Here is a 14872-nt window from a genome sequence, read left to right as displayed (position 1 = left end):
AACAATAGTTTTTCGAACAACAGTTCAGTTTCAAGAGATTATTGAGTGGGAGAGAAAAAATAAGCACGGCTACTGCCCTACCTATCCTCCACTGTTTGCAAAGAGAGAGCCCGTTGTTTCTCCGTTTGCAGGCAGTGAATCCCTCATAGATCAAGATAACAAAAGACCGATAAATAACAATGGGGAGAATGAGTAGGTCCGCAAAGATCTGCGTTACCTACCTTTTTCACTATCTGCAAAAAGGGTGGTCTCTTCCCTGTTTGCAGACAGGGAATCTCCAGGAAACAATAGTTTGTGAACAACAGTTCAGTTTCAAGTGATTATTGAGTGGGGGAGAAAATAAGCACGGCTGCTGCCCTACCTATCCTCCACTGCTTGCAAAGAGAGAGACCGTTGCTTCTCCGTTTGCAGACAGTGAATCTCCAAATAAACAAAAAGAGCAATACTAGTATTTTTAAACAAACAGGCAATCAAACAATTATTTCGCGACTTGTCGTGGTTACACGACCTTACCCGGACCGCATGGACAGTTTCCTGTCTTCCGAATCCAGCGCCCGATCGTCCTCTCTTCTCCGTTATCCTCGCGGCACTCCTGATGGTTCCCAGTCAGGACCGTAGATCACTCGAGAGAGGTCTGTTCGGAACCAGTGAAGTTCGGATGATCGGCTGTCAGACGAGGGTCTATCGGACAGACGCGTTCCCGATCGTTGCAGTCGTTCACTTTGTCGTCAGGACCTCTCCCACTGGATCCATGGGTCGCTGATGGGCCCCACGCTTGGGACGCCAATTGTGGAATCTAACTGGGGGGCACTACCAACCAGAATATAAGATCCTTAATTATTGCCCGGCGGTGTCGCCTCTTGAACCCACAAAGAAGTTAAACTATTGAAGAGGCAGGCGCTGGAGACTGGAAGGCAGGAAACAAGGTTTTTATTCGCTCAGGAGGAGAACACAACGAAAACGGACAGAAGGTATCGTTCTGAGGTGCTCTAACTGCATCCCCGAGGCCTGGCCTCTTATACACAAGTTTATCTCTTTATTACATGTAACACATTCTCGTTGATACTTTGATGTACGGAAAGACATCCTCAGAATCCTCCCTTCCCAGCCCGTTCCCACGCAAGGTTACAGTGGAAGTCCCCGCCCCGTTCACAACAGGTGATGATCATCGCACAGCTGGGTATTCCGCCGATTCACGGAGTGTGCGGGTTTCGATCGGATCTCGTGGGATGGGGGGCTTTGATCATCTCGGGGGTCCTTTGAGGAGGGAAGCTTTCTATTGTATGGGGAGGGGCAAGGGGTTGGTATCGGCAGAGCTAGGTGTCGGCCTGGGAACGGGGAAGACAATCGGGCACTCGGGGAAAAGGGGTTTTCGTCAAAGGGCCGGAGATCATGAAAGGGAGGCAGGGAGGTGTCGCGTTGGGAACAGGATGAGGGCCTGGGAGAGAGCAGCGCCGAAGAGGGGTTTATGACTCAAGGCAGGTGCAAGCAGGGGGTTGCCAGTGAAGCTAGGAGGGAGAGAGAGGCGCGCTGGCTCTCGGCGAGAGCAGGGAAGCCATGGTGTTCAAAATGGCGGCTGTTTTACGCGCACAAAAGGTTTAAGGAGAGCAAGAGGGCGCCGATAATGTTGACGGTTTTCAGCCTAACTTTCAACAGGGTGGCGGTATGTAGGTACTCCCTGGCCGAGTCGTCCAGCAGGGCCATGAAAGAACCCCGTTCCCCGGGTCGGAGATAGGTTCACTATTACCGGCCTAGGGGGGATAGAGTCTAGGCATACAACTGGGAGCACCGATCACACTCCGACCCCCTCCCCCCCCCCGAGCCACGGATCACAGGGCTCCCAGACAGGTCCGAGTCCAACATGGCCCTTCGTCGGATAGCATCTGGCCCAGGGGCGCTACCCAAGTCGATAAGGGAGGACACCATGGCAGGAGAGGAGGCCCTCTGGCTCAATGTCCGACCGAGAGCTCCTCCCCTGGTGGGTTTCCCGTCTTCTGGATCCAGTTTGGCACCGCTGCACCTTGGGCGCCTCTTGGCAGGGTTGGGTTGACCGTTTCGAAACAGGGGCCGGGGTCGCACTCGGCAGGAGGGCCCGCTCCTCCGTGAGCCAGGTCCATGCCGCCTGCGAGGTATCAAAGAAAAAGGTTTTTCCCTGGAAATAAACCTAAGACGAGCCGGGAAGATGAGCCCTTAGCGAAGACCCATGGCCCTGAGTTTCTGCTTGACCTCATCATAGGACCGGCGCTGCGTCTGCACCTCCCTAGAATAGTCCAGGAAGACCATGATTTTGGAACTGCACTGGACCCTGCACCCTGGCGGCCTCCAGAATCTCATCCCTGTCCCGGAAGTTGAAGACTTGAAGGATAATGGGGCGAGCGGGAGCTCCAGGAAGGGGTTTAGGGGCCAGGGAGTGGTGAGCATGTTCCACCACGAACCAGGGGGAAAGCTTCTCCTTGGGGATCCAGGACCGGACCCAGGCTTCGATGAAGCTGTCTGGGGGTCCCTTCTCCACTCCCTCCGGAAAGCCCAGGAGGCGCAGGTTATTTCTTCGGGCCTTATTTTCTGCGTCTTCGGCCCTGCGATGCAACTCCGCGGTTTGTGCTTGTAGGCGGGTCACCTGGGATTTGAGAGCATCCATGTCATCCTCCACCATGAAAAGACGGGATTCTGCCTCTGTAATCCGGGCCGTGGTATTACGGAGGTCTTGTCGGATCAGCGCAATGTCCACTCGCACTTCCCCAATCTTGGTCTCCACCGACGCCTGCGATGCACTGATCGCCTGCAGGATAGTGGATATGTCCCCTCCGGCCGACCCAGGTGCTGCCGCCGACTCAGCCGCTGGGTCGCGATCAGGCCTGGTGAATTGGTCCATTGTGGTTTGAGTCGAGGGGCCAGAGGCACGGTTCTTGCCCATATTCCCGTGGAGTCAGGTGTAGGCGATCAACTGAGGTGGGGAGGGGGGTACACAGCAGCGCCAAAGCCGCGGTCCTGCCACCTGGTATGGCGGCCGATCCCTCTCCCACCCCCGGATGGAGAAAGGTGGTCCTCCACTAGGGTGTTGTACCTCTCTCAAGCGTCATCGTCTCTCGAGGCAACCCCAGTAGGCCCGGGGCCCCGGGCCCCCCGCCGATCGCCACCCCCAAGATCCCGGGTCTCAGGCGGGAGGAGGGGGGGGCAGGCACACACGTGTGCGTCACCCGACTCAACGGCCGATCTGCCCCTCTCCAAATCACAGCGCGTCCTTCAGCATGCCATCCAGTGGGGGTGGAAGGGGGTGAACCCTCCTGTCCGCGTGTCAGGGCAGGCCGGGGAGCCCAGTGGACCCTCGAAGGCGGGCACCCCTCCTCTCCGGGGCCTGGAGATTAGGGAAGGCAGCGCACCTCTTTGCAGGGCTCCTCACCCCCAGCACACGGGGGTTAATGTTGAAATAAAGCCGCAGGTGGCCCCCCCTGCCGCGGGTCCCCCAGAACCCCTAGATGGCGGAGGGCGCAAACGTCAAAATCAGGGCCCGAGGGGGAGGAGGGGCGCCTCAGCATTGAGCGCCGACAGCGGCGCGATGAGGCCCATGCAGGCAGTGACCAGTCCAGGGTGCAGCACCCCCACAGGCAGCTCAGCCACCCACCGCGGACCCAGTCTCCCAGGTCCTCGTCTATGCGGCCCGACACGGCTGCCGAAGGGTGCGGGGGAGGGGGAGGCCCACACTGCAACCCCCGCCTCCTCACCTCCTCCAATGCTCCGCGTAGGCCGTCTCTCGGCTTCAGCCGCCTCCGCCGTCATCTCGGCGGGCCCCCGCCGAGGGCCAAGTGTCAATCTGGTCCCGCAGGCGGCCGGGCCCTGACTCTTCCTCTCAGAATGCCGGCGGGTGTGGAAGCGACGCGGCAGGCTCCGCCTCGGCTGCGACTCCTCTGGACTCCCCCACCGCCGGGGGCTCTCAGGCATCGATCCGCCTCCTCGGGTGCCGGCTGCAGCTCGCCCCACGCCTCCAGCGTATGCTGCCGCCCCCAGGGGAGCCCAGGTAGGCCGAGCCGGAGGGGGGCCGATGGGGGGTCTGGCCGGAGAGTTCAGGCCACCGGTGTAGAGAGCGCGGGGGCCGCCATCTTGCGGCAGGAAGGCCGTCGCAGTCAGCGCCGGCCGTACAAACACCAGGCAGGCCCCGCGAGGAGTCAAGGCGATTCAGACTGGCAGCAGCAACCGGCCCTGAAAGTCTGGGGCTCCGATGGCTAACAAATGTGGGCCGAGGCGGATGCCGGAGGGGGTCCGGAGCACTCTTAAAGTGCGACAGCCATCTTGACGCCTCAGGCCACGCCCCACTATTCCCAACATTTAAAATCTGACCACACTTTAAGCACTGTACATGACAAAAACTCCCCTGTTCTAAATTACCTGTCTGTTCTCTAAGAACTGCCTCACCACAACGGGACCTTTCATGCCATGTAAACAGTGTGCTGTCTAAATGAGAACTCTCATAGGAGAATTGCTCTGCCGCATAAAATCTTTCACTGCAGAACTGCATTCACCATATAAGAACTGGAATCTCTATGTTCCTGCTACAGAACAACATTCCCATGTATGATTGGACTGGCCATGTTAACACTCCCCCCTGCCCTAAGTTAAGATCCCAGTTCGGCTTGTAAGAATGCTGGCTGCCTGACGCATAATTATGTTGGTAATCCATTGACGGTGGCGAACTCTGCGCACTCTCCTTGCTGTGGAATAACTCTGCCCTGCGTGAGAAGAAGAGACAACTTCTCTGATTTACCTAGAACCCGCCTATGAATCAGACACGTGCACCTGTGTGCGATTTTATGGATCAGTAACTATTGATTGGTTCATTAGATGATGATCTAATTAGGAAGTGGCAGCCTTTACTTGTGACAGGTCTTAAAATCAAATTATACACCGGGAAGAGACGCAAAGGCCAACGTGTGACAGGGGGGTTACCCTTATGCTTGTAGGCTGTTCTATCACAGTTTTTACACAATTCTCACAGGCTTTGTATGAAGCGCCGTGCAGCAAATGAGCGGCGATACTATTATGCAGAAAGAGGTCATTTACTCTCTAAAATCCAAAAAGGACGCAAGGTCGCAGAGCGCAAGCACTAAACATCTGCACGCAGAGCACGGCCAAGGACCACTTCCTTCTCCCGCAGTCAGCGCAGCGAGAGGCAGCCACCCAGGGGAGGAGGGTGGGAGGGAGAGAGGGGGAACAACCAGAGGACCATCCGAGATCCTGGGAGCCCCAAGACTGGACACCTCACACCACAGGCAGCCACGAAAGAGCTTGAATATGACCCGCCCATCACTTGTGGTATAAAAGGGAAGTGTGTGTTTGTGAAACCAGACGCACCCCAAACGCACATGTGAAACGGGCACTTATGGCAGAAAATTGCACAAACTGGGATATATTGACATCCAGGCTAATATTGTGAATGTTAGGACATATTAATAAAACAGCCACGTTTATAATCTGTAACAACGCTGTACTGCAGACTTTCTTATCTTTAGGGGGGGGCATCTGTTTCTAATTAGCATGGCTGCGCTAAGGCCATGCTAATTAGAAACAGATGCCCCCCCCCCTAAAGATAAGAAAGTGCTTCACGACTGCCGTGAAGCAGATTACCCAGTCCGGATGGGCCGTCCAAAAGGGGGAAAAAAAGGGCAGTGGCCCAAAAGCATTCTTTTCAATGGGAAGCCAGCGTTAAGCATAAATGCTGACTAGACCAAAAGAAATGGATGGGCGGGGCTTCAAGTCCCCTTCTGAAATCTCCTCTCTCACTTTAAGTCTGGTCAATCGAAATCCACTTTAAGAATGGGTATTGTACACAATAGGTCTTTGGACAGCAGAAATCTAAAGCGGTCTATAGGGGAGAATTAAAAAAAAAAAAAGAAATGGCACAATACCGCATAACGAGACAAACCAATTTGAAAAAACTATGCACCGTATCGCTGCACTCTACAAACCATTCACCACAGAAGTCTTAAATAAAAGAATAGCCCTGTTGAAAGCTCTTAAATGTTGGCTGTCCATTTTGAGGAATTTGTGTGCCCCACTGAATCAGAAATACAACTCTTTCAACCAATTCTTTGATGAGACGAGCTCAGATAACACTTTGAAAGTGTCCATCTCACTACTTCCTGTTCTCCCATCCCATCATTCTGATACTAACCGCCTTCAAACACAAGGTGGATTGGTGTAATTCATTTCTTAAGGCCAACAAAACGTCATGAGCTTTCTATCCAAAAGTGTGCATTCCCTCGCCAGAGAAACAATTGTACCCCACTCTCACATAACCTCTTTCACACTGAAGGCATTTTCCCTCATGCACTCATAATTATTTTATTTATTTTATATATTACAAGTGTAGCACCATGGAGCAGTAGAGTACTTTAATGAGCACAATGTATTGCAGCAGTAGCTTTCGAAACATGGGGTGTTTGATATAAAGAGCCCAATCTGATAAAGTAAATGTCTATGCAAAGGAGGATGACGTGGCAGTCTAGATAATCTGCTGAATGATAAAAAATAAAGAAGGGGGCATCGAATAAGTAATGAATTAATTGGTTGTTAATATCTAGTTTTATCAGTGAAATGTTTTAATGAACTTGTTTTGGCACCTTTATATTTATGATTATTTGTGTTAATGGACTATAGTGTCATACCAAATGCTAGATTAAATTAATTTTCTAATTTTTTTCTTGTAAATGTAACTTTCTGAAACGTACTCTTTCAGTGGTCTTAGTTATCCGGAGAAATGCTGTCTGCTTAAATCATTAATGAGAAGTATTAATGTGTGCAAATGGCAATTTTAATGTTTGCATTGATTTCAGGCAAAATGAGGAAAGTATGCCTCGTGTTGGCTCTTCTCGTGGCACTGAGCCGCCTGTCCGAGGCAAAGTTTGATGAGTTTGAGGATGGTGATGACATTGTGGAGTATGATGACAACGACTTTGCCGAGTTTGAAGATGTCACTGAAGATGTTACCCCGGAACCAGCTCAGAGGGTTATAACAACTGAGGAGGATGAAGAAGAGGCAACAGTCGAAAATGAGGGTCAGGACTTGGATGAAAATCAGGAAGATTTTGAAGATGCTGATGGACAGGTATGGCGGTGGAGGATGACGAAGCTCATCAGTATGTGTTATTCTTATCTAAAGCTTCCTATTTGACATCTGTGTAAGCTTATAGTATTATAACTGTTTAATAACATTGTTCCAAGATAATCTATGTTAACCATGGCATAGGGATGATGCTCTGCCCCCCAGGCTGACTAACCGCTTCAGCGCCTTGATGCCCTCGGGCATTTGTTCACGCTTTATAAGTTGCCCAATCAAATCAAACAATAGCCTGAAATAAAGAATCCATGTACGCTAAACAAAACTCTTAATCTGTCTATGCAAACTAAAATTATGCCTTTTTTGGTTTTGTCAAGCCATTGCTCCTATTTGAGTTAACGGAAGGGTTTTTAGCATTGTTTGCTAGCATTAAACGGGTTCTATTGAAGTGGTGTTTCCACCAATGGTTTGTGTACATCTGCTATCCGTTTAATCTTTTCCACAATCAATATTGTTTAATCAGCATTAATGTTCATACCAGTGTCCAACTACCTCAGATAATTTGTCCTGCTGCCCTCCAGTTTTGTCTTGGATAAATAGGTAACTTCCACTAGGAACGTATCTGTCCTTAACAATTGCATTCTACCAGGAGTTTAACCCTTTGTTTTTGTCGGTTTATTCAGATTGGTTTCTCCTCACCCCTTAATCCATTTGCTGTTGTAACCTCTTTATCTCTCATTTAAAGGTCTGTGCTAAAGCTGGAGGAAAGTACCCAGCAACGTGGCCTTTATTGTTTTTTTTTTTAGTTGGTTTTGTTTAGCTTAGAGTTGCAGCCATCGTTTTACAAGTGGCAAAAAGCTGTACAATTATGATGCAATGGTACATTTTTATCACAATACTTACGTAAAATTATCCTATAACACATTGTTTCACGACTTTTATCTACATGTTTCTTTTCCAGAAAAATGTGCAGTATACTATATTTAGTGGACCTCTAAATGAGACCTTGTGTTTTAGCTCTTGTGAAATGTAACCAAACGTGCTGTATTTCCTCTTCTCCTCTTCTGCACACAGGCAAATATGACATTGCGGTAGACATGCAGAAGTATTGGTTACTGGTATTTCCATATCTTCAAGTGATGCTTTGAAACTAATCCTCGTTCGCCTAGCATTTGAGGACTTTCTTTTTTTCAAGAGTAGAGTATGATCCTTTTTCTCACGTTTATGTAAAAATGGCAGCCCTATTAAAAGCGTACATTACAGAGGTCCTAGTAGAATATTAAAGGTACCTAACTCGTCCTTTAATCCCTCACGGAGGAAATACGCTTCCATCTTCTCAAAGTAAGCTGGGGCGGAAAGATCCTTTCAGCAGTTAAGGAAGTTGTAAACTGTATTTTACGTCTAATGGTGCAGGAGATACGTCTATCCTATTATGTCATTTAATTAATTGTGCGTCTTTTCTGTCAATTATCCGCTTATTATAGCTAACATTTCAAGTTCTTTTTTCACGCTTTAAATTCAAGTAGATTATTCTGCTGATTTCTAATAGAAATACCAGAAATAATTAGGCACACATTTGCAGCTCTTTTTTTTTTTTTTTTTGGGCTCGTACATCTTGAAGCACCATCCCCATCCTCTACGTGTGTCTTAAACCACGTGGCCAGTTTAGAAGAGGCTCCGTGCTATTCTTCATGAAAATGTTTTATCCTAGAATCAGAACAAAACCGTCTTAAATGTAATTTTGTTTTGTCTTATTCGTGCCTTACTTTTTCTGTCATCTGTACCGTTCTGCTCAGATTATGGCTACACTTTATGGCATAGCTGATAGCATCTGCGTCACTCTTTCCATAATATGACCTAAATACAAAACAGCAAGTTTATCTGGTAAAGAGGCTCACGCTCTGTTTGACTATTCCAGGTTTCTGATGATTTTTGCATTTTATCTTGTAGGAAGGGGATACTGAAAGTGAACCCTACGATGATGAGGAGTTTGAAGGCTATGATGACAAACTAGACTCCGTTCCAGGAAAAAACAAGGACCCTATCACAATTGTTGATGTAGGTACAACTTTCCGTGTTAAAACAATTATGCAAAAGGCAAGGACTTCCGTCTGATGCTTAGCCAACTCCATGTACACCCAAAAAACAGGACTGCGCTGTAAAAACATGAGAAACAATAACCACTGAAGATAATTATTTTTTAAAGGTGGTTTTCTACTTTAAACAGATTTGTGAATGTTGGCCCTATTGAAAAGGTTGATCTTGATGATTGGGGTTCATGGGTAGACATATGAACATGGAGTTCTTTTAGTGGGGGCTAGGGGGACACATGTTTAATGTTGTTTGTAGACCATGCTACAACTTTGAGCAATACTGTAATACTGTAGCAGTACTTGGGCAGAACCATGGCGTTTCTACGATTTTGGCTTCTGTAGCAACCACTGCAATATCAATGGTAGGTTTGTTACTATTATATTGGGAATTGATTGAAGCCCTATGATCTCTCATGTCAGTACCTCAGCTGTTCCATGGCTCTTATCGGTGCATATCTTCTATTTTAACTAGTTGCACAGGTGTCGGCACAAACTTACTTTATGGCTCTTAAGCTAAGTGAGTGCATTACACCATTCGTGCCTGATCTTCAATATTAACAACTTCTTAATGAGGGTCTTTATTTTATTTAGAGACTAATTAGGTAATTGATGTTAAATCCCTGTGGAGTTCATGGTGGGCTTACAAAACAAACTGTTCATCCTTTTTAGGGCTCGCCTGGCGTTGCAGCGCGTAGCGCTGTCGCCAGCGAGCCTTATTGTGGTCGTGTTGCCTCCCCAAGTGGTACAGACCGGTGCACATGCAGACTCCGGTCTGTGAACACGCTTCTAAGACGAGCTTCCCAGAAACAGGCGAAGACGGCAGGCGCCGCCACTGGCACGAGCCGCAGGGAACGCCAACGTGCACGCTCACGGCGTCACGCTCCTGCCCTCCCGCATCTCTTCCAAGGCTGTTCTGCGCTCCAGGCCGACTAGTTGTCCTTGTTTTAATTGCAGCGTTATACTTGCTGTTCTGGAAGGTCTACACTTCGGACTTTTCTGAGAGACAGTTGCATTTTTGCAACACGTTTTTTTTTTTCCAGAAAAAAAGGCTGCTCGGTGTGCCGCTCGGATATCATTCTGGATGATTTGCTGACAGAAAAGCTGAGTGGAGGAGGGGCGGGCAGTTGTTGCACAAGGTTACAGAAACAATAATTCCTGATTTTAGCAAAGCGCGATTACGAGCTGTCACCAGTCTTCTATTTACACTGTCGGTCACCTCCTCTGACGCTTATTTATTGGGCTTGGTCAACTAACTACCAGTAAATAGCATTATATATACATGACGCCAAAATCCGCCTTGGAGACAGAGGTCCCTCACATTTTCAATTGGCTCAGACCCTTCTCCGTTACCGCCCAGCTTCCTAGTGTTTCAGCCTATGAGCGTTGTTTTAACAAGTGACGTAATACCTGCCGGAAGCCCCGGCGCTGCTCTGTGGAGGAGGAGTGGTCTCAGCACCCTGAACCATGGAGCGGGCCGCACAACCTCAATCCACCTGGGGCTCTAGTAGTACAGGGCCCCCTGCTGCATGGGCAGATGCTCCTCCTCATCGACAACGAAAGCTGGAGCAGGAGAAGCTATCCGGGGTAGTAAAGAGTGTCCACAGCCGTCTGCGCAAGAAATACCGTGAAGGTAAGGAGGTGGGACTGTGATCAGGAGATTGGGACTAAGAATTAGCAGAGAAGAGTTGGTGAATCTGGAGGCAGTGAGCGAAGAGGTTGATGTTACTAGATCTGATGAGAACATATTGTTTCTGAGGGTCAGGGGAGGAGATGTCTGAGTTAGAGGAAGTGAGCGACATATATATATGGGCAGGCAGGACCAGTAGTAGGGAAATATGCTGAACTTTATTGTACGCAACAACCAAGGTAGTGTCCCCTTAGGCTAGCCCAGCCGTAACTCACTATCGGAACATTTCACAGAATATATGTCTGACATCAAGCAGACTTTTGGTGAGGTTCTATACAAATCAAAGCTACAACAACATGTTGTATTAGTGTCCTAAAACACTATGCGTGTGTTTAAGGTGGTTGATGGGGAGAATGTAATTTCCCGAGGCGCTTCACAGTGGTGTGTGGAGGAAGTGCTGTCACAGTTTTCTTATCCTACTCTTTTCCCCGCTTAATAGAGTACAGGCCGATTTCTACCGAAAAGTGAGATAACTGCACAATACACCATACATAATATATGGATCTACACGTATGTACAAAATATTATTAATATCTAAAAACCAGACATACAATTTTGAAGTGTCGGAGCACCTGATTTTTCTGACTTGTACTTTTATTTTTTATCATTAAAGTTGCCTTTTTCTGTATTATGGGCAGTTTTGCAAGTCTAGATTTATCGTTGTCATGGCATAATTTTCCTTAAGAGTTATCCGCCTATTGTGCTACCGCTGAGGTTTTAAGATGGATTAAGTTGGATTTTTTGGATGAGTGCCACATTTTTAGGATTGTATGGTAAAAGTGTATGTATGTATGTATCATTAAATAGGTATAGTTTATTAGCACATGTTTTTTGTTTAAAAAATAATTACTGCAAAAGTCAAAGGTTAAAGTGAAGTTGTAGTTAGGTTAGGAAATAATGAAACAAATAATGTTCAAAATCCAGAAAAACACTTAACTTCACCAGTTATACTTTACTGACCTAATTATGATTTATGCCCCCACCGTGCACTGCTTATAACCTCAAATGTTACGCCACTCATGACTTGTTTAAGTTACATCATTGATGACATCATTGAAAGCTACTGCTCACAAATAGAAACAGTTTAGTACTGGAGACAAGTCTACTGCATTCAGTATGGTATATGTTACAAGATGCACATTTTACCTACTAGTGACATTTTGAGTGGAACCAGTACTTCACTAAAGCAAAGTAGATGCTGAGCACATCTAGTGTGAGTCGCAGTTGTACTTGTCAAATAGGTAGTGCCTGTTACTAAATTATGCAAGAAAAACGAAAGCTTCTCCATACAATACGTCAATCTCCTGTCTGCTGATGTTAGTGTTGTCATGTAGTACTATGGGATATTTCTATTAAAATTGGAGTTGTATAAAGTACAGATATATATTTTCAAAAGTTCAGTGAAAAACCTGAACTCTTGCTGTGTATATATAATGTATGGGTCCGTCTCATAGTATGATTATAAGCTTTGTTAAAATGGTGTACACTATTCTGCTAATTTCAGCAACATGTGCAAACAATGTTTTTACATACTATGCAAGGTTGTCCATAAATAGCCTGGAAGTGTATGCCTTATAATTGACTAATATATTGAAGTGAAGTTGTTGCCTTAAAATTTGATGTGAGATGAGATACTTCACGTTTCATTAAAGTAAATATGAACCAAACTGTATTTTTGAACTGTATTTTAGGTTGAATATGTTGCTGATAGCATTAATGTCTACAGAGCCACTATATTTCTTACGTAACTCAATATCAGTAAAAAAGGGCATAATATCAATTAATCACGGATATGCTTAATTTTCTGCTTATTCCCCTTGTTGTGAAATGATAAACCCATTAGTACTACAGATGTTATGGAAAAGTGGGTCTTGATGAATAGATTCCAATATGAAAAGCTTGTAGCAAACGGTTATGTCCTTTGGATAATGTGATCAGTGATGTTCCATGAGCATATCGTTTAACATTTCATGAATGAATGTCTGAGGTTTTTGATCATATTCACCCAACTCCCTCACTGAGCATAGCTCTCTGCGGTGTGTGGGGTTTGCTGCAGGGCCTGGCCATCGGCAATGCGCCCAACCCCTCTTGGACAGCCAACCCCCACCGTGCTTGGACAACCCACTGCAGGTAGCCAACAACCCACTGACCTCACCACAGATTTTTAATGTTTCTAAAATGTTTGGTACTGCGATACCAAAGTCCTGAAATGGTGTCAACAGTATTTATGTTCCTGTTGCATCCAGCCAATCCGATTGCTCTGTCCCGTGAATATTGATTAGTCTACACTAGATTTTGGCTAGGAGGGGCAGGGGAGAAGGGTGGGGGGCTTTGGTGCTATGATGGAAAATTTGCCCTTTTTGTAGGGTCTCCTTGGATTTGTTTTGCCTTTTACGGAACCCTATTTTTGCTGGCTATAGAATCCTGCATTTACCCCTTTTAATCACTAGTAAGTGTTCTTGCCCCTCCTTCTGACATGATAAAATTGCTATGCACTTGATTTGTTTTTTTTATTTTACCTATATATCCATAGTATATGTACCAAGGTATACCCAGGGCCTGTAAGTTAAATGTCAAAAGTTGACTGCAGCACCCTTTGTGCCATCCTCTTACCGTGCCAAATGCAGTCTTACCGTGCCAAATGCAGTCCCACGTAAGCCTGCCATTAACACAGTAAAAGAAGGACATGTAAAAGTTTAATGCTAAACATGTCCTTACAGTGAAAATGCCCTCAAAGCTATTTTCACTAGAAGGATTGGGTGCTTGATCCACAGGAAAGCATAAGCATGCAGTATTAGGTTTAATAGGGTTTATCTCCATGTAGGAAACCGCTACTAGCTTAATTTTTGAAATTTTTGAACTATTTATTATAAGCACAATTCACTGGTGAATTCAACATTTTAATACATATTTTGGAAGTCACATTCACCCTTCCTGAATTTTGCTCTGTCCCCTCTTACCAGCCGGTAATCAGAATTTAAGTGGGCGGGAATGAGGTGTGAACATGCTCCCAGGACAGAGACAAAAGGCCTTGGATGTAGGGAGGTGGTGTTGTGCCCTTGACATGATTGCTTGTGGTTGAACCCAAGGACTTGATTAATTTCAAAGAGGTCTACCCTGTCACAAGCATTGGTAGGTAACACCCATGCCTGCACCCTTTTGTCTCCTCCCACCGCCTCACGGCCTCCATCATGGGGGTGGGCTTTTGCTGACATCGCAGTGTCAGATCCTGCTGGAGAGTCAAGACCTACTTAACAGGTCCGCAGGTTTTTTTCATATGACATTGGGGGCAAACTTCAAATTTGCATCTACTGTTCCCCCATATTGAATTTTTATCATTTAGGTGTCATTTTGTTTTTTAAATGTTACTCCATTTTTCTAAATTTGTTTTAAGATTTTTATTGATTTGCATTCCAACTTCATAACTGTTCTAATATAGCATAACAACTGTACATATTGCCTCTAAGTTAAGCCTGTCTGTCCTGTGCCATTGCTACCAGGGGGTTGAGCTCAGACTTATTTAGGGCACTTCATTAGTTCACCCTAACAAAGATTTTGGTTACTACCTGAAGTGGGCTATTGTCACCCCTCAACTAATACTTGCATTTCATACTATATATAGATAGTTCCCACAGAATCAGTAGTGCTGTATAGGAAGTGGTGTCTGTAAAACAATATTACTGTTGATATTCTTTAAATCTATTTTTCCCTTGTTCATTTTAAATGGTCCCTAACTCACACCTTTACAAATTAATTCAGTAGGCAGTATGTAAAAAGTGCACCACATGTTCTTAGAGTATATATTTTTCCCTCTATCCCACTTTTTAGGTTTCGCCTGCGTAGGCTGCGCATGTGCAGTCTCGCTGGCGCGTTCTAATGATCTTGAGGAGCTTTCACTAGCGGGCTTTAAGCTCTGCCCCTCTTTCCCATTGGCCGGCGTCACTGTTTATGCTAAACGGTGGCCAGCCATTGGGAAAAAGCATCCTCTGATGTATACTTTTCTCTCTTTCTGCCGTCCCACTGACCTGCTTTCCTTCTGCT

The 14872-nt window shown here is 46.4% G+C and overlaps 1 protein-coding gene across 4 annotated transcripts in view; it reads left to right on the top strand.

Annotated features, from left to right (window-relative positions):
* The window catches only part of CCDC47 (coiled-coil domain containing 47), a 353169-nt gene that overhangs the window by 77069 nt on the left and 261228 nt on the right, over positions 1-14872 (top strand). For all 4 annotated transcript variants that reach the window (XM_078645050.1, XM_078645051.1, XM_078645052.1 and 1 more), the window contains exons 2-3: positions 6828-7099; positions 9002-9109. In XM_078645050.1, coding sequence (XP_078501176.1) covers positions 6833-7099; positions 9002-9109 — 375 coding nt within the window. In that variant the 5' untranslated portion in view covers positions 6828-6832. The remainder of the gene's footprint in view (positions 1-6827; positions 7100-9001; positions 9110-14872) is intronic.

This window comes from Lissotriton helveticus, chromosome 5_1, assembly GCF_964261635.1.
Source record: "Lissotriton helveticus chromosome 5_1, aLisHel1.1, whole genome shotgun sequence".
NCBI lineage: Eukaryota > Metazoa > Chordata > Amphibia > Caudata > Salamandridae > Lissotriton > Lissotriton helveticus.
Note: the sequence above shows the minus strand (reverse complement) of the source record. Positions and strands in the feature narration are given on the sequence as shown.